Here is an 18,448-nt window from a genome sequence, read left to right on the forward strand (position 1 = left end):
GGTACACATTGGTGCAACGACAGTGCTTTTTTTCACGAATGCGCTTGTTAAATCATCACCCGTTTGGCAAAGTAGGCTGTGATTCGATGAGAAGTTAACAGGCACCGCATCGATTATATGCAACGCAGGACAAGCTAGATAAACTAGTAATATCATCAACCATGTATAGTTAACTAGTGATTATGTTAAGATTGATTGTTTTTTATAAGATAAGTTTAATGCTAGTTAGCAACTTACCTTGGCTTCTTGCTGTACTCGCGTAACAGGTAGTCAGCCTGCCATGCAGGCTCCTCGTGGAGTGCAATGTAATCGGCCATAACCGGTGTCCAAAAATGCAGATTACCGACTGTTATGAAAACTTAAAATCGGCCCTAATTAATCAGCCATTCCGATTAATCGGTCGACCTCTAATTTGAACGCCCCAACCTTGCCACCCGCTGCATTCCCAGACACGTTCATGGCTGAAAAGAGGTGGACCATTCAGAATCCCCCCACACAGTCTTTCGGAGCTGCATGCTGGATACTCACTGGTTGGAGTGTTGAGGTGTGGTCTGGGTTGGTGCTATATCAGTGTCTAGCTAAGCACGTCGCATAAGGATTGTCCACGTCTTATGGGCCAATAGTTTGACTACACCATCCATCCGTCCCGTTATGTTCCAATGCTGCTAGAGACGACTGCTTTTTCTGCAAAAACCCATAACGCCCTTTAGGTGAATCATTTTAGAAACAGTGGAATAAATTCCAATACTACTGTATTTTGCCGCTCTCTATTCTACAAAGTTATTCTCAATTTAGCTGTTACTTGATCACTGAAAATTTGAGTGATGGATTTCTGTGTTACATACATTTTAACTTTTTACAAAGAGGATGAAACACCATGATTTAATGACTCGTTTCCATTTGGAAGAGTGTATAATATGCGTGCTATACACTGAGTATACCAAACATGAGGAACACCATCCTAATATTGAGTTGCACCCCCTTTTGCCCTTCAGAACAGCCTCAATTCATCAGGGCAATGACTCTACAAGGTGTTGAAAGCTTTCCACAGGGATGCTGGCCCATGTTGACTCCAGTGCTTCCCACAGTTGTCATATTGGCTGGATGTCCTTTGGGTGGTGGACCATTCTTGATACACACAGGAAACTGTTGAACGTGAAAAACCCAGCGGTGTTGGCGTTCTTGACACACTCAAACTGGTGCGCCTGGCACCTTCTACTATACCCCGTTCAAAGGCACTTAAATATTTTGTCTTGCCCATTCACCCTCTTAATGGCACACACACACAATCCATGTCCCAATTGTCTCAAGGCTTAAAAGTCCTTCTTTAACCTGTCTCCTTCATCTACACTGATTTGAAGTGGATTTAACAGGTGCCATCAATAATGGATCATGGCTTTCACCTGGATTAACCTAGTCAGTCTGTCATGGAAAGAGCAGGTGTTCCTAATGTTTTGTACATATTAGAATATAATTTGATTTGTTTTCCCTCCCTTAGGGTGTGATCGGTGTGCAGCTGGTGGTTACCATGGTAATGGCTAGTGTCATTCAGAAGATCATACCTCATTATTCCTTCGCAAGATGGCTGCTCTGCAGCGGAGGGTAATGTAGAAGTCTGTACCTGCTGTTTCTGACGGTGTCTTTAAGAGCCATGATTTAATCTCCTCACTGGTTTACCCTTCAGAACAGTTCATTTCAAAGGATGCTTAACAATGTGGAACAGAGTGTTTACAAGTTGAGCAAACAGTCTCTCTGTTTACAAGTTGTCTGCTGAAAGCAAATTTTCTGAAAACACAAAAAGCAACAACAGAATTAGTCGTATTGCATAGACCAAAGGGTATCATCAGCTATTGGGACGACCCAAGAGGACTGGGAATTAAAATAAAGCGCCCGCCTCGTTTCATATAATTAGCGCCAGATGTGTTTTTGAGTAAACAGCTCCTCAGAACACACTTAATAATTCATGAGTGCTTTTTTCAGGGGGCTTTTGAAGCATAAAAAAATCTTTGACGCAAGCTGGTGGCCCATAGTGTCGCTCCAGAGAGATCCGCAATTAAGTTTCCCCTAATAAACAAGGCAGCAGTAAACATGTTGTGCCCCACAAATGATGCAGCACCCCCTTGGGCCAATTGAGGTATCCTGTGTGACTAAAAAATTTCAGTTATCGTGTGTAACCACAGATTATCCATTATTTTGACCAGATACTCAAGTGGCCACTCTAACAATGAAAATAAATGTCTCTAAAAATGGAAGGCAGTTCGCCTTGGTACAAGTCGCTTTAGCTAATCCTCTCCCTGTACGCCATGTGATGTGCCAAAGAGACTGGCCTTTCTGCCATCTTCAAATATGAACATTCTATCATTACTGTGCTCAGGGAGAACAGAGGCTTTGATCCTGATTCGATCACCCTCACAGCTATCGTCCAATCACAACAATTATGCAAATATTGGAACTCATCACTTTCTCCACAGAACAAGTTGTATATGGTTGCTAAGCAACCATTTTTTTTTTGGTCCAGATAACAGTCTGTCAAAAGTTGCTAGCTCAAGTCTAAAGTAAGTAAATACATCCTGCAATTCCAACCACAAAATGTTTTAGTTTTAAGACTCAAAATACATTTTGCCTAGCTAACAGCAACATTTTTTACTTTTCTTATAAATTCCAATTACTTTTTCAAGTCTCCACATGTTGTCATGGAAAATATGTTATTTCCAACAACCAATGAGAAACTTCACCATAAATCCAGGACTGGAATGTTAGCAAAAGAGACTGGGAGGAGGCAAGATCAGGTAGGACCATTCTAGCCAATGAGGGGCAGATACGTGTGTGAACAACAGGCACAACTCCGATATAACATATTTTTTCAAAAAGTTGCCAGGATGTGATGTCTTACTTATCAGTACACTCGTAATAACCTAAGTACTACGAAACTTCTATTCGATCAAATAAGCCACACGTAGCAAATAAGCCATTAAATGTTTTGTTAGCCAAATTCTACACTCATTGATCTGTGTGTGTGGAAAAACGCTCCCTGCTGGATAAGACCTATTTTGGGCCCAGTTATCCCTCTCTATCTTCGCCTCTTCCTCTCTGGTGTGACTCACAAATTTCAGTTAATCACTATAGCTCGTGCCTTGGGCCAAGTGTAATTTTATAAATGGCAAGATGCATCATTAGGGCTCCCGAGTGGTGCAGCGGTCTAAGGCACTGCATCTCAGTGTTAGAGGCATCACTATAGACCATGGTTCGATTCCAGGCTGTATCCCAACCAGCCGTGATTGGGACTCCCATGGGGTGGCACACAATTGGCCCAGCATCGTTAGGGCTTGGCCGGGGTAGGCCGTCATTGTAAATAAGAATTTGTTCTTAACTGACTTGCCTAGATAAAGGTTAAATAAAAAAATTCACCAAGTTTTCTGAAAATCAGGACAGTGGTGTTTTGAGATATTGTGTGTGTGACTAACGTATGAATGAACGGACAGACAAATGGATGGACGGACGTACGAAGACCGATCCACAGTCAGTTCCCAAGATGAAATCCAAGCCCTCCACCCCTCCTTCCCTTATGCCTCTCACAGCTTGTGACAAGTGGGTTTCTAAACAAAGTTAGAGGTTGTGTGAAATCTTAGTCTTCAAAAGGCTGCGCTTAAATTGGCTCTTTTTTATTTTTAAGTCCAGTCCTCAAGGAACACAATAACTAGCCTCTTTGCTATCAGGAGTGTATTAGTTGATTTTAATATGTTAAGATGATTTGAGGGTTGTCTTTGCCCTATGTGTGTATTTTGTTAGGTAAAGGATCTCAAAATCCAGCTCATTTGCTATGTGATGGTCCTAATCATGTTCAATCATGTAGGCCTGGAACGACAAACTGTTGTCCTATAAATCATAAACGCCTACTTTTTGAAGCCATTTTCCTTTTTTGAGTATGATGATGGATTATGTCACCAATACTGGGTCCTGGAGGGTCACAACCTATGTAGAATTGTCTATATTGTTATTGCACAGCACTAAAACCTCCAATCCACATTACTACTGTCATTGATGATTATTTTATTTAACCTTTATTTAACTAGGGAATTAAGTCAATTAAGAACAAATTCTTATTTACAATGACGGCCTACCAAGATGCAAAATGCCTCCTGCGGGGACGGGGGCTGGGATAAAAAAATCTAAATGTAGGACTCTCTGCTATTAATTGGTTAATAGATTGAGGTGTTTCCTTGCTAGGCTTCAGAGTAAAAGCCTGCCTACCCTGTATCCCTTCTGAACCAGGACTGGGGACCACTGGTGTAGTTCTAAAGCTACCTAGATTACTCACTTGTCTCCTTCCTTCCTCTGTCTCCTCTCTCCTTCCCCAGTCTTCGGTGGTACCAGCACCCGACGGAAGATGAGTTGAGGAACCTTGCTGGAAAACAACAAAAAACAAAGAGCAAGAAGGACCGGTAAGAAGGCAGACTGAGGAGGGTAGGGTTGAGGAGGGTAGGGTTGAGGAGGGTAGGGGTGAGGAGGGTAGGGGTGGGGGTGGGGACGGCAGTGGCACAGAGGGGAGCGAGTGGTGCCTTTTGGATCAGGCAGGAATTAAAAGAGGAGTGGCAGACGTTTGAGAAGGGTGGAGAACACAGTCGCGACAACGGAGAGATGAAGCGGATGTGTTTAGGAGGCTTGTTTAAGGCCTGAAGTATTTTTGTTGTTTGTTTTTGCCCGTGAGCAAAGCTAGCCTTTGCTTATCAGAATGGGCTCTGACTATCTTGTGGTAGTGAGTTAAAGGGATACTTCAGGATTTTGGCAATGAGACCCTCTATCTACTTCCCCAGAGTCCGATGAACTCGTGGATACCATTTTTATGTCTCTGTTAGGGTTGACCCCATTTAGTCGACTGGTCGAATGTTTGATCAATAAGCTGTTGGTCGACCGAGATTTCTTTAGTCGAGCAGTAGCAAACACCTGTCTGATTCGTCTGAGTGCACTAATCCATTGTGGAGGCCGTGGGGATGGCACATTCCATCAGTCTAAGACATTTGCTACTGAAATTGTATATGGTTATATTATGTAAAATGAAAAATATTTTATGACAAACACGCTTTCTCCCACGTTGGATAGTGGTCGCTGTGGTTCTGAAACACATCAGTGCGCTGTTGAATTTACACCTTTTCCTAGACCATGTTGCTATGTGCATAATAGCAAAGTTAACCAGCATATTGGTGTTGAGAACAATGCAGCGGAGTCAGCAGCGGAGTTAGGAGACGAGAAAACAGCCCTTGCCTTAATTGTATAAGAAAAGTGAGGAGAGCGGAAACCCCAAATGAATTAGGTCTATAATCAATAGCCTAACTGTTGAATGTGCCTAGCTTTATCAATCAACCATATTCAGTACCAGTCAAAGGTTTGGACACACCTACTCATTCCAGGGTTTTTCTTTATTTTCACTGTTTAAAAAAAACAGTGAGTGACTGTGTGACTAGCACCCGTTGTCTTTCTCTCCTCCCTCCTCCAGCGACCACCACAGAGCATCAACAGTGTGTATCTCGCTGTCAGTGTTGCTGAAGCGACAACCTACAGTAAAAAAAAAAGTTAAACAAATCCAAATATATTTTGAGATTCTTCAAAGTAGCTATCCTTTGCCTTGACGACAGCTTTGCACACTCTTGGCATTCTCTCAACCAGCTTCAGCTGGAATGTGTTTTCAACAGTCTTGAAGGAGTTCCCCCATATGCTGAGCACTTGTTGGCTGCTTTCCCTTCACTCTGCGGTCCAACTCATCCCAAACTATCTCAATTGGGTTGAGGTCGGGTGATTGTGGAGGCCAGGTCATCTGATGCAGCACTCCATTACTCTCCTCCTTCAGCCTGGAGGTGTGTTGGGCCATTGTCCTGTTGTAAAACAAATGATAGTCCCACTAAGCGCAAACCAGATGGGATGGCTTGTCATTGCAGAATGCTGTGGTAGCCATGTTGGTTAAGTTTCTTAAATTCTAAATAAATCACAAACAGTGTTACCAGCGAAGCACCCCCACATCATCACACCTGCTACTCCATCCTTCACGGTGGGAATCACACATGTGGAGATCATCCGTTTACCTACTCTGCGTCTCACAAAGATATGTCAGTTGAATCCAAAAATCTCTAATTTGGACTCATCAGACCAAAGGACAGATTTCCACCAGTCTAATGTTCATTGCTTGTGGTTTTTGGCCCAAGCAAGTCTCTTCTTCTTATTGGTGTCCTTCAGTAGTGGTTTCTTTGCGGCAATTCAACCATTTTAAAGCCTGATTCACGCAGTCTCCTCTGAACAGTTGATGTTGAGATGTCTGTTACTTGAACTCTGTGAAGCATTTATTTGGGCTGCAATTTCTTAGGCTAGTAACTCTAATGAACTTATCCTCTGCTGCAGAGGTAACTCTGGGTCTTCCTTTCCTGTGGCGGTCCTCATGAGAGCCGGCTTCATCATAGCGCTTGATGGTTTTTGCGACTGCACTTGAAGAAACATTCAAAGTTCTTGAAATGTTCCGGATTGACTGATCTTCATGTCTTAAATTAATGATGGTCTGTCATTTCGCTTTGCTTATTTGAGCTGTTTTTGCCATATCATGGCCTATTTGGTAAAAGACCTTCTGTTTACCACCCCTACCTTGTCACAACACAACTGATTGGCTCAAACACATTAAGAAGGAAAGAAATTACACAAATTAACTTTTAACAAGGCACACTTGAAATTGAAATGCATTCAAGGTGACTACCACATGAAGCTGGTTGAGAGAATGCCAAGAGTGTGCAAAGCTGTCATCAAGGCAAAGGGTGGCTACTTTGAAGAATCTCAAATATAGAATACATTTTATATTATACTTTTTTGCTTACTACCTGATTCCATATGTGTTCTTCCATTGTTTTGATGTCTTCGCTATTATTCTACAATGTAGAAAATATATTTTAAAAAAAAAAAAACCTTGAATGAGTAGGTGTGTCCAAACTTTTGACTGGAACTGTATGTTGTCGCTTCAGCAACACGGACAGCGCGATACACACTGATGTTCTGTGGTGGTCGCTGCAGGAAGAAGGAGAGAGACAACGGGTGCTAGTCACAGTCGCTCAGTTTTTTTGTTTTTTTTAACACAGCGCAGCAAATCTGAGCCAAGCCCAGCACAATCAAATCAATTGCGTCGGACCCATAGTCATTTGTCTTAATTATTTAATCAAACAGTTCGCTTAAAGCATCAGACAAGCTCAGTGCATATAGTTGATTTGATTTAAACACATAGGATGTGTCTATATATGGAAAAATACACATTTTTAGAGGTAGTTTTGCGAGCCAATGCTAACTAGTGTTGACCGAAAGTCTACGGTTATCTACTAGGATGGACACAGAGGAACTTAACTTGTGACTCTCTACTACAAATGTGGATTGGGGCATGTTGCCTCCTCTGCTTCCTGAAGTCACCAATCAACTCAGTAGTATATGAACAGCAGTTTTTTCAGACTCCAACAAAACAAGCTGTAACCCCACACATCAGGGGTCATGACGATGCTATGGCCAGTTCTGAAAATAGACATGCCATGTCATGTCTTTATTCATAATCTGTATGGCTGTCAGTGGTAAATGATCATATTCCATATCTACATTCTGTGTTACTGCCTTTAGCCTCACAGAAATCAAGGTGTGTCAATGTGAAATGTTCTGGAACATTTTGAGAATTGAAGTGTATGAAGTTGATGCTATCTAGATTCACGCTGGGGGCCACGAGTTAGTCCTAGACCATTCCTTAGGCTTCCATGAGGCAGGTCGTAGCTCAATGCCACACATTTGCTTATGGTTCAAAAGACGGATCACTGTCCTTTTGCCTACTTGTGCCATACATGTCCATTCCTTTTGTTGTGAAGCCCTTTTCTCCAGTCAGGTGCCACAGAATTGAAATGTGTCCAGGGCATGTTTGGCTCCAGTGTCTTGCCGAGGTATTGTCTTCTGAATCCAGCACACACAGAGCTGAGCAAACACTGCCCTGTGTCCCGAAGGCCCACTAGAAAGGTCAGTTGGTCCCAGGAACAGCTGGCCCAATCCCTGCCGTGTGCTACTCTTGCAGCCTCTCCTGCACGTCGCCCCCTTTAGCTCTATGACAAAATATTGGATTTATGAATTATATGGGCCCTAATCCGCACTACAAAAGAGAAAGCATCAGTGCTCAGTACCCCTTGGTTAGGTTGACAATAGAGACTAAGTTAAGGAAGACTCCCTCCATGACGCTAGCCAATTTGATGCTAGCAGATGCCCAAATGACCTTGTACTTGGGATGTGTAGTTATTTGAATATCTGAACGGACATTAGTATTTCAATACTTGTGAGTATTCGTTTATGTGTATATAGGCCTATTTTAACGTTGAAAAGGCTTTTTCTAAATTAAAATATCCATGTGACATTGTTACATACAAGAATATACCATGACATTTCAAATTATTAATTTAATAAAACAAAATTGTCACTATTTTTTTTTTAAATCACATGCACGTGAGCCCCATAAAAATACCGGTAGCTGACCACTAGCCTTCATGTGTTTAAGTTGGCCAATCAAAGAGGCTCAATGTGTAGCAAGTGGAGTGAGAGTTCACTAACGCAATGCCAGATGGAATAAATGATGTAATTAAAAGGGTGTGAATTGAGGAGTAGGCTACAACGAGCAACCAACAGGTAGGCTGTTTTTTTATTTGAATGGGGTTGGGCAGAAAGCACGGCATGTGGCCTCAATTAGCCTAACTACTATAGCTATCTTCTCTACTACTAGGCTACTCCAGTCAAGACGAGCACTGATAACGTTATGGGATGATAAATAACGTGGCTGTTACAAGGTATCTAGTTTTGGCTGTAGCCGAGTTGCCTTGGCATCTCTCTCCCTCCGTCTGCTCAGTGTTGCCTAACTATTTTTAAAGGAAAGTACCCTTATCTGTTGGTTGATTCATTTGTCGCTAGATGATATCATGCAGCAGTGCTCAGGTGAAATGCATGTATTTCGAATATCCCGATATCTGGCAAAATGATACTATTTGATCAGTGGAATTATTTCAAACCCCATCACTACCTTGTACACAGATCAAGTTTGATTTAGTCCAGGGTATAATGTATTGTTCTTTAGGGCAGCCAGTAAATGGACATGATAGCAGTATATTTGTATTAAGCAGTCTTTGCTGTGCACTTGATTAGAGGTGGAACAATGACCACGAAAAACATGAGTACACCTGCCTGCAACATGTCTGTCTGTCTGTCTGTCTGTCTGTCTGTCTGGTAATGATCTGGCACTGTCTTTTGTCCCAGGAGGAACAATGGCCACATAGATTACAAGCCTCTCACCATTCCCAAGGACATAGACCTGCAGCTGGAGACCAAGTGCATCACAGAAGTGGATACGTTAGGTATGTGGCCATATCTACAAACCCTATTCAATTATCATCTTATCTTTATGACCTTTGTTTTGTCTCTTAAACCTCAACAAATCTTCATAATTCAGTATTTCTGCACATCTACATTTCCCCCGAATATCAACATCCCAATCCAGAACTACTGTCATAAATCAACAAACTAATCCTCTTCCTGCTGCTCCTCCTCTTCCCCCTGCTCCTCGTCTCTGCAGCGTTGCACTACTTCCCAGAGTTCCAGTGGCTGGTGGACTTCACAGTGGCATCCACAGTGGTGTATCTGATCACAGAGCTGTACTACACTGTGGCCCAGCCCTCAGGAGAGATGAACATCAGCGTGGTGTGGTGCCTGCTGGTCCTTGCCTTTGTCATGTATCCTTCAGTCAATACATCGTTCAATACATCCTTCTATCTTTCAATCACTCTTTTTATATCAAATCAATTTGACATTTGTCTAGAGGATGTTGAAGGTTCAATTTGATCTCACCTAGTAGCACCGTCAAGCCAAATCAAACATTTTGGGGTTAAAGACCTAGTAAAAGCGTTTCAGTAGTATCCCCCCCCCCCCCCCCACACACACACACACACACACACACACACACACACACTGAGAATCATCCCTTCTGTTGCTGGTTAACAGAGAAAAACCTGAGAGAGAGCCTTGATTGTTTCCAGGCTCCATTTCAGTAGTCAGGGAGCATCAGGAGAGCAGGCAGTTAGTGGCCATAAAGTGACAGACACGGCTCCAACCACGGCCTGCCACCACCTGTCTCCCCCTACCTGTTACTTTCTTCCACCGACACGTCACTATATCATACGCATTATCCTTCGCCACAGTCAATCTTTCCCACACTCCCTGTCGGAACTGGCTGAGTGCGGTCGGAAGGCATGTCATTTCCTGCCTACCTGCTGAGGAAGATTGGATGCCCAATTTTCACAGCCCACCAGACTGATTTGCCTGGGAAAAGAAGAGACTTTGAGGAGGAGGAGGGGGGAGCACGGCTGGATGGATGATGAAGATGATGATGGGGATGCGATGGTCTGTGTGTTAATGCCACACTTGATTTCAGATTCCCATCTCCAGCAACCCTCTCGGGGTGGTCAAGAGCCAGAGGCTGCAGCCAGGCACCTGCTGTTAACCTCGACTTGACGCAACTCAGCCATGGAATGGAATCTTAAAACGGCTAAGTTTGAATGTATTTAGCAGATCAAATTTTTTTGTGCAAGTTAGGAAAAACACACAGGTTGCAGTGGCTCAGTATTAGAACTCATGATTGTTCCTGAGCTCTGAGTTTGCACCTAACAGAAAGGGTTTCTATAAATGTTGATGGCGTTGAATACCCACACTAATACACATCAAGTAGAAGTTAGTTAGCCTAGACTTATCAGGACAATCAGTGATGGTATAACTGGAATGGGCAAAAGCTACTCTTACAGAAATGCTGCTGCAATATTTGCACCTTACTTTCTGTGGCTGCTTCCCAGATAGTGTTTAGGGGTACGTTAGCAGCAGCCTCACCAACAGCTCTGTCAATGGGGCTGCATTGCTCTTTTGAGAGGCTAGGTCGAAGTTGTCAAGTAACTTTTTAAAATGCAGCCTTTAGTATCCCGGTTGTTACCAAACAGAAAAAAGTCCATTGGATTCCCCCATTCAGAATGGCCTGAGACATTGGTTTGTGAAATAAAGGCTGAGCTCCCCCTCCGTGGAGAGCCAGGCCAGCTCTAGAAACACGATGTGTCTTTACTTAGCCCACTATAATCACTACAGCCAGACATAGCAAAAAAATACCATTCAAGGTCTGAGGAGGCCTGGCCCATTGAACCCCAGGATAATGTATGACAGCTACTGTTGAGGAGGGAGACAGACGCTAGACTGTGTGTGTGTGTGTTGCGGGTCACAATGCAGTAGTGCTTCTGATACATCTGGTATATTATGTTAATGAGCCACCACCATTACTCCAGAAACATGTGTAGGATGCATAGTCACTTCACCCCCACCTACATGTACAAATTACCTCAACTAACCTGTATCCCCGCACATTGACTCGGTACCAGTACCCCCTGTATATAGCCTCGTTGTTGTTTTATTGTTACTTTTTATAATTGTTTGCTTTAGTTTATTTGTAAATATTTTCTTAACTCTTTCTTGAACTGCACTGTTGGTTAAGGTTTACACCTGTTGTATTCAGCACGTCACAAAGTTTGATTTTGATTTTTGATCTCTGCACAGCCTTGGTGCTCAGCAGTATGATTTGTAGGCTATATTTCATGAGGTGTGTGTTTCTGCTGGTGTGTTCCTTAACTCCCATGCCCCACAGTAAGACTCTGTTCTCCCTGACGGCCTTCTACTTCAAGCTTGAGGAGGGCGGTGAGCGCTCGCTCTGCATCACCTTTGCTTTCTTCTTCTTCGTCAAAGCCATGGCCATCCTCATCGTCACCGAGAACTACCTGGAGTTTGGCCTGGAGACAGGTGAGTGGGCCATGAACCGTCTGTCAGTACAGCTAGATAGCACTTCTTCAGTCCTGCGCCTGGAACCTATTCATTAGTGCAAAACGTTGCTTCCATATGAATATTAACCTTAGGACTGACAGGCTGGTCTGGCTGTTGTTCCAGCCCAGTGCTAACACATTCAACTCCCCAAGCTAGGTGTGTTAGTGATAGGATAGAATAGCATGTAAACCCTGTGGTTCCCCAGGACCATAGTTGAATCCGTTTTTCTAATATACTGTAATTGTTGTTTTTCTTGTATTGGTAGGACAACTTTTAAATATAGAGATGTTTTCATTTCCTTCTAGGTTTTGCAAATTTCTCCGAAAGTGCCACACATTTTTTAGAGAACCAGGGGTTGGAGTCCCAGTAAGTAAGAGCTTCTTCTATCAGTATGCATGGTGTCATGAATCTAAATGACTCCTGGACTGTGTGTTTTGACACATGAATGTAAAGTAGACTTTAACCCAGTATGACTGTCTCTCTGTTCTTTTCTGTAGGGGTCCCATATCTAAACTCACCTTTAAGCTGATCCTGGCCCTTCTCTGCTCTCTGATTGGTGCATTTCTCACCTTCCCCGGCCTACGATTGGCCCAAATGCACCTGGACGCCCTCAACCTGACCACAGCTAAAGTCACGCAGTGAGTTCCTTTCAGTCTTCCTTCCTCTTCATCCAGACCACAGTTCAACAGCTGCTGTTTTCCCATTCATCTATGAGTTTGCTGCAGTAGCTGTGTGATTGTTATGACGTTTTCAGATCAGTGCAGTTAACACATATTGGAGTGGGGAGACATCCAATGAGGACTCATTCACTTTTCTCAAGGACTCTTGGATAGGGCAAGGCTTTTGCTGACAAAAATGTGTGACCCATTTGTTATTCCTGTCTCCCAGGACCTTGCTTCATATCAACTTCCTGGCCCCTCTTATTATGGTATTGTTGTGGGTCAAGCCCATAACCAAGGACTACATCCTGAACCCTACCCTGGGGAAGGAGAGTGTGCCTTTGTAAGTTCACCTCTGGGTTGTTTCGTTTGTCATTTAATATTTTCCCAGTGCTTTTCAACCACATGTATGGTGATGACACGGCACACCCAAGGTCAAAGACACAGGCCTTCCCAAAGTTTGACATATTTGTAATAAGTTGCATCATGTAAAGCAGCTTCCCATCTCCTCTCTTTCCACCTCTCCCTGTCACCCCACCCCACTTCTCTTCTTTCCTTCTGTCTTCCTCTCACGCTATTGACTTGGGATGGCCAATCATTTTCCCTCACACTGACTCACACACTATTTCTTTCTCTCTCACACAGTGACTGTCTCTCCTCTCCCCACCAGGATGACTGAGGAGACGTACGATACGTTGCGTTTATGGACCGTCCTGCTGCTGTGCGTGCTGCGCCTGGCCATGATGAGGCACCACCTCCAGGCCTACCTCAGCCTGGCCCAGAAAGGCGTGGAGCAGATGAAGAAGGAGGCGGGACGCATCAGCACCGTCGACCTGCAGAAGATGGTGAGTGACACGTTGCAGATCTGAGCAATATGTAGAAAAAAAATCCATATCGCAATAAATTGACCAAAGTTCTTCGATAACAATAAATTAGCGATACATTATGCAAAAGTTTTTGGGTGGGAATTGTTAGATTTGGGCAATATGGACAAAAAGTAATATGATAAATGTAACTATTTGGCCCAATAACAAAAAATTTGTGTTAATATTTTTTTTATGGACAGTTATTAGTGGCAGGGCTCTAGACAATTTTTTCCCCAGTGCCAAGTAAGACAACTGAGATGGTAGCTTACTTTTTGACTCAGTCTTTTTCATCTAACATATCCAGGAAATGCATGATTTGATATTTCAATGTGCAACCTGTCAAAATAGGATCCAGAATGATCAGATTTATTTTTGGCTCTTCAGAGAAATGCCGACATCTTTGTGCATAGGCTATTAATGTTGACCAAATAATGGTTTTAGAACAATCTACAGGAACGTTATGTAGCAAATTTACAGACGTAAGAAAAATGCTTTGCTAACAAGGGAGGCAATGTCGGTGTCTAATTTTCAGTTTATCGTCCCAAGTCTAGCGCCTTGAATCGGACAATAATTTGGCCTTGACAGATGGGCAGGGTATGAGAAATCTAAAACCCCATTGTTTTTCTGGATGTAAAAGGGGCTTAACTGGTGTGTGTAGCAGGGGTGTGGTAATGGGCACGGTCGGCCCGTCTGTGCAGTTGAATTTCTGTAATAAAAAAAAAGGGAATTTTTAAGCCAATTTCCTGCGATTTATATACAGTACCATTCAAAAGTTTGGGGTCGCTTAGAAATGTCCTTGTTTTTGAAAGAAAAGCAGTTTTTTTTTTTGTACATTTAAAAATAACATCAAATTGATCAGAAATACAGTGTAGACATTGTTAATGTTGTAAATGACTATTGTAGCTGGAAACGGCAGGTTTTTTCTGATCAGTTTGATGTTATTTTAATGGCCAAAAAATGTGCTTCAAAAACAAGGACATTACTAATTGACCCCAAACGTTTGAACGGTAGTGTACAGTTGAAGTCGGAAGTTTACATACACCTTAGCCAAATGCATTTAAACTCAGTTTTTCACAATTCCTGACATTTAATCCTAGTAAGAATTATTCCCTGTCTTAGGTCAGTTAGATCACCACTTTATTTTAAGAATGTGAAATGTCAGAATATTTCAGCTTTTATTTCTTTCATCACATTCCCAGTGGGTCAGAAGTTTACATACAATTAGTATTTGGTAGCATTGCCTTTAAATTGTTTAACTTGGGACAAATGTTTTGGGTAGCCTTCCACAAGCTTCCCACAATAAGTTGGGTGAATTTTGGCCCATTCCTCCTGACAGAGCTGGTGTAACTGAGTCACGTTTGTTGGCCTCCTTCCTCGCACACGCTTTTTAAGTTCTGCCCACAAATTTTCTATAGGATTGAGGTCAGGGCATTGTGAGGCGAACTCCAATAGCTTGACTTTGTTGTCCTTAAGCCATTTTGCTACAACGTTGGAAGTATGCTTGGGGGCGTCATGATGCCATCTATTTTGTGAAGTGCACCAGTCTCTCCTGCAGCAAAGCACCCCCACAACATGATGCTGCCACCCCCGTGCCTCACGGTTGGGATGGTGTTCTTCGGCTTGCAAGCCTCCCCCTTTTTCCTCCAAACATAACGATGGTCATTATGGCCAAACAGTTCTATTTTTGTTTCATCAGACCAGAGGACATTTCTCCAAAAAGTACTATCTTTGTCCCCATGTGCAGTTGCAAACCGTAGTCTGACTTTTTTATGGCGGTTGTGGAGCAGTGGCTTCTTCCTTGCTGAGCGGCCTTTTAGGTTATGTCGATATAGGACTCGTTTTACTGTGGATATAGATACTTTTGTACCTGTTTCCTCCAGCATCTTCACAAGTTCCTTTGCTGTTGTTTTGGGATTGATTTGCACTTTTCGCACCAAAGTACATTCATCTCTAGGAGACAGAACGTGTCTCCTTCCTGAGCGGTATGACGGCTGCGTTGTCCCATGGTGTTTATACTTGCGTACTATTGTTTGTACAGATGAACGTGGTACCTTCAGGCGTTTGGAAATTGCTCCCAAGGATGAACCAGACTTGTGGAGGTCTACAATTTTGTTTCTGAGGTCTTGGCTGATTTCTTTTGATTTTCCCATGATGTCAAGCAAAGAGGCACTGAGTTTGAAGATAACCCTTGAAATACATCCACAGGTACACCTCCAATTGACTCAAATGATGTCAATTAGCCTATCAGAAGCTTCTAAAGCCATGACATCATTTTCTGGAATTTTCCAAGCTGTTTAAAGGCACAGTCAACTTAGTGTATGTAAACTTCTGACCCACTGGAATTGTGATACGGTGAATTATAAGTTAAACAATCTGTCTGTAAACAACTGTTGGAAGTTGGAAAAATTACTTGTGTCATGCACAAAGTAGATGTTCTAACCGACTTGCCAAAACTATAGTTTGTTAAGAAGACATTTGTGGAGTGGTTGAAAAACAAGTTTTAATGACTCCAACCTAAGTGTATGTAAACTTCCGACTTCAACTGTATATATCCTTTATTTTTGCAAATGTATTGAAAGTTAATTACAGAAATATTTATTTTACATAAGTATTCACACCCCTAAGTTAATTCTTTGTAGAAGCACCTTTGGCAGAGCTTTCCACACCTGGATTGTGCATCATTTGCTCGTTCTTTTCAAAATTCTTCAAGCTTTGTCAAATTGGTTGTTGATCATGCTAGACAACCATTTTCAGGTCTTGCCATAGATTTTCATGTAGATCAAGTCAAACCTGTGACTCGGCCACTCGGGAACATTCACTGCCTTCTTGCTAAGTAACTCCAGTGTAGATTTGGCCTTGTGTTTTAGGAAACAAAACACTTAAGAGGCCACCCTAAGAATTTCAATGGCACAAAAACAGCTGGGTTTGAAGAGTCTGTCTTTACTCTTTTCTTGTACTTTCCAGGTGGCCCGTATTTTCTACTACCTATGTGTAATCGCACTGCAGTATGTGGCACCCTTGGTGATGTTGCTGCATACAACCTTGCTGCTAAAAACCTTAGGTGAGTTTGGTACCATCATCAGAAATTATTGTCTGTACAGTATATTGAACGTTTTAACAGCAGTCTTTAGCCCACCACTCTGCTAACGTACCCCCTTACTCTCTGTGTTATAGGTGGACACTCCTGGGGGGTGTACCCTGAGGAAGACTTACCCTGTCCGCTGGACTCTGACCCTGCCATGGTGGCAACACCAACTGCAGCTCCAGGGCCGGAGGTGGAGGCACACCTGTCCGTGGCTCTCGGGGGCCTGCGGACAGTGTTCACCCCCCTGCTTTTCCGCGGCCTCCTCTCCTTCTTCACCTGGTGGATCGCTGCCTGCCTCTTCTCCACATCAATATTCGGCCTCTTCTATCACCAGTATCTTATGGCGGCATAGCAGCATTGCCCCAGGGTCAGAGGGGTGTCCCACAAGGCTCTGTTCCAGGCTCGTTCAGAAGTGACTGTGTGGGGCAGGTGCCCTAATGACAACTCCCCTCCTACAGCCCTGTCACTCATGATCCTATCAGCAGAGCTCCTCGTTCACCCCCAGTGCTTCCTCCATGGATGACTCTAAACCTTTTTTTACAACCTTATTTTTGAGAGCAGGATTCACAAATCCTTACCAAGAGACTAATGTAAATGAGAGTAATGATAATATACACTGAGTGTACAAAACATTAAGAACACCTTCCTAGGGGCTGTTATGGTGACCGTATTACCGCCACACTGGCGTTCATGACAGCAGTAAAATTCCATGTGACCATTTAGTCACGGTAACTAGGCTTCTCCAAGCTCTGGTGCTGATGGTCATTAGTAGCCAACCAAACTTGCTAACTGCCTGGTACTCAGCACTCTATTGTCCCTCTAGTCACTCTGACATCAATGCAAAGAAATCGAAAATCAAACACTCCATGTGAGCTCATGTGCAACATTTCTATAGGCTATGCAATTGCGTGAGAAAACAGAGTTTCGATGGCCTCTTTTTTTTTCTCACCTTTATTTAACCAGGTAGGCCAGTTGAACAACTTCTCATTTACAAATGGGACCAGGCCAAGATGGAGCAAAGCAGTGCGACACAAACAAGTCCCAGTTTGGACTTAGTTCTGGACACATGGGATAAACAAATGTACAGTCAATAACACAATAGAAAAATCAATATACAGTGTGTACAAATGTAGTAAGATTAGAGTGGTAAGGCAATACATAGACCATAGTGGTGAAGAAATTACAATTTAGCATTAACACTGGAGTGATAGATGTGCAGAAGATGAATGTGCAAGTAGAGATACTGGGGTGCAAAGAAGCAGCAAAATAAATAACAATATGGGGATGAGGTAGTTCGGTGGGCTATTTACAGATGGGCTGTGTACAGGTGCAATGATCGCTAAGCTGCTCTGACAGCTGATGCTTAAAGTTAGTGAGGGAGATAAGACTCCAGCTTCAGTTATTTTTGCAATTCGTTCCAGTCTTTGGCAGCAGAGAACTGGAATGAAAGGTGGCCAAAGGAGGAGTTGGGTTTGAGGATGACCAGTGAAATATACCTGCTGGAGCAAGTGCTACGGGTGGGTGCTGCTGTGGTGACTGGTGAGCTGAGATAAGGTGGGGCTTTACCTAGCAAGACTTATAGATGACCTGGAGCCAGTGGGTTTGGCGACAAATATGAAGCGAGGGCCAGCTAATGAGAGCATTGGTTGCAGTGGTGGGTAGTATATGGGGCTTTGGTGACAAGACGGATGGCACTGTGATAGACTACATCCAGTTTGATGAGTAGTGTTAGGGGCTATTTTGTAAATGACATCACCAAAGTCAAGGATGCCGAAGTCAAGGATCGGTAGGATAGCATGAGTGAAGGATGCTTTGTTGCAAAATAGGAAGCCGATTCTAGATGTAATTTTGGATTGGAAATGCTTAATGTGAGTCTGGAGGGAGAGTTTACAGTCTAACCAGACACCTAGGTATTTGTAGTTGTCCACATATTCTAAGTCAGAACTGTC

General features: G+C 43.0%; 1 protein-coding gene across 3 annotated transcripts in view; it reads left to right on the forward strand.

The window, feature by feature from the left end:
- The window catches only part of LOC115164900 (transmembrane protein 161B), a 28,834-nt gene extending 11,074 nt beyond the window's left edge, over positions 1 to 17,760 (forward strand). The window contains exons 2-12 of one of the 3 annotated variants that reach the window (XM_029717808.1): positions 1,499 to 1,602; positions 4,359 to 4,442; positions 9,298 to 9,395; positions 9,632 to 9,770; positions 11,717 to 11,868; positions 12,195 to 12,255; positions 12,387 to 12,527; positions 12,778 to 12,891; positions 13,219 to 13,393; positions 16,379 to 16,475; positions 16,589 to 17,760. In XM_029717808.1, coding sequence (XP_029573668.1) covers positions 1,499 to 1,602; positions 4,359 to 4,442; positions 9,298 to 9,395; positions 9,632 to 9,770; positions 11,717 to 11,868; positions 12,195 to 12,255; positions 12,387 to 12,527; positions 12,778 to 12,891; positions 13,219 to 13,393; positions 16,379 to 16,475; positions 16,589 to 16,851 — 1,428 coding nt within the window. In that variant the 3' untranslated portion in view covers positions 16,852 to 17,760. Of the gene's footprint in view, positions 1 to 1,498; positions 1,603 to 4,358; positions 4,443 to 9,297; positions 9,396 to 9,613; positions 9,771 to 11,716; positions 11,869 to 12,194; positions 12,256 to 12,386; positions 12,528 to 12,777; positions 12,892 to 13,218; positions 13,394 to 16,378; positions 16,476 to 16,588 lie in introns of all 3 variants that reach the window. The other 2 variants (XM_029717807.1, XM_029717811.1) reach the window with 2 other exon arrangements.
- The last annotated feature ends 688 nt before the right edge of the window (positions 17,761 to 18,448 follow it).

The sequence above is a fragment of the Salmo trutta genome, chromosome 27 (genome assembly GCF_901001165.1).
Source record: "Salmo trutta chromosome 27, fSalTru1.1, whole genome shotgun sequence".
Taxonomy (NCBI): domain Eukaryota; kingdom Metazoa; phylum Chordata; class Actinopteri; order Salmoniformes; family Salmonidae; genus Salmo; species Salmo trutta.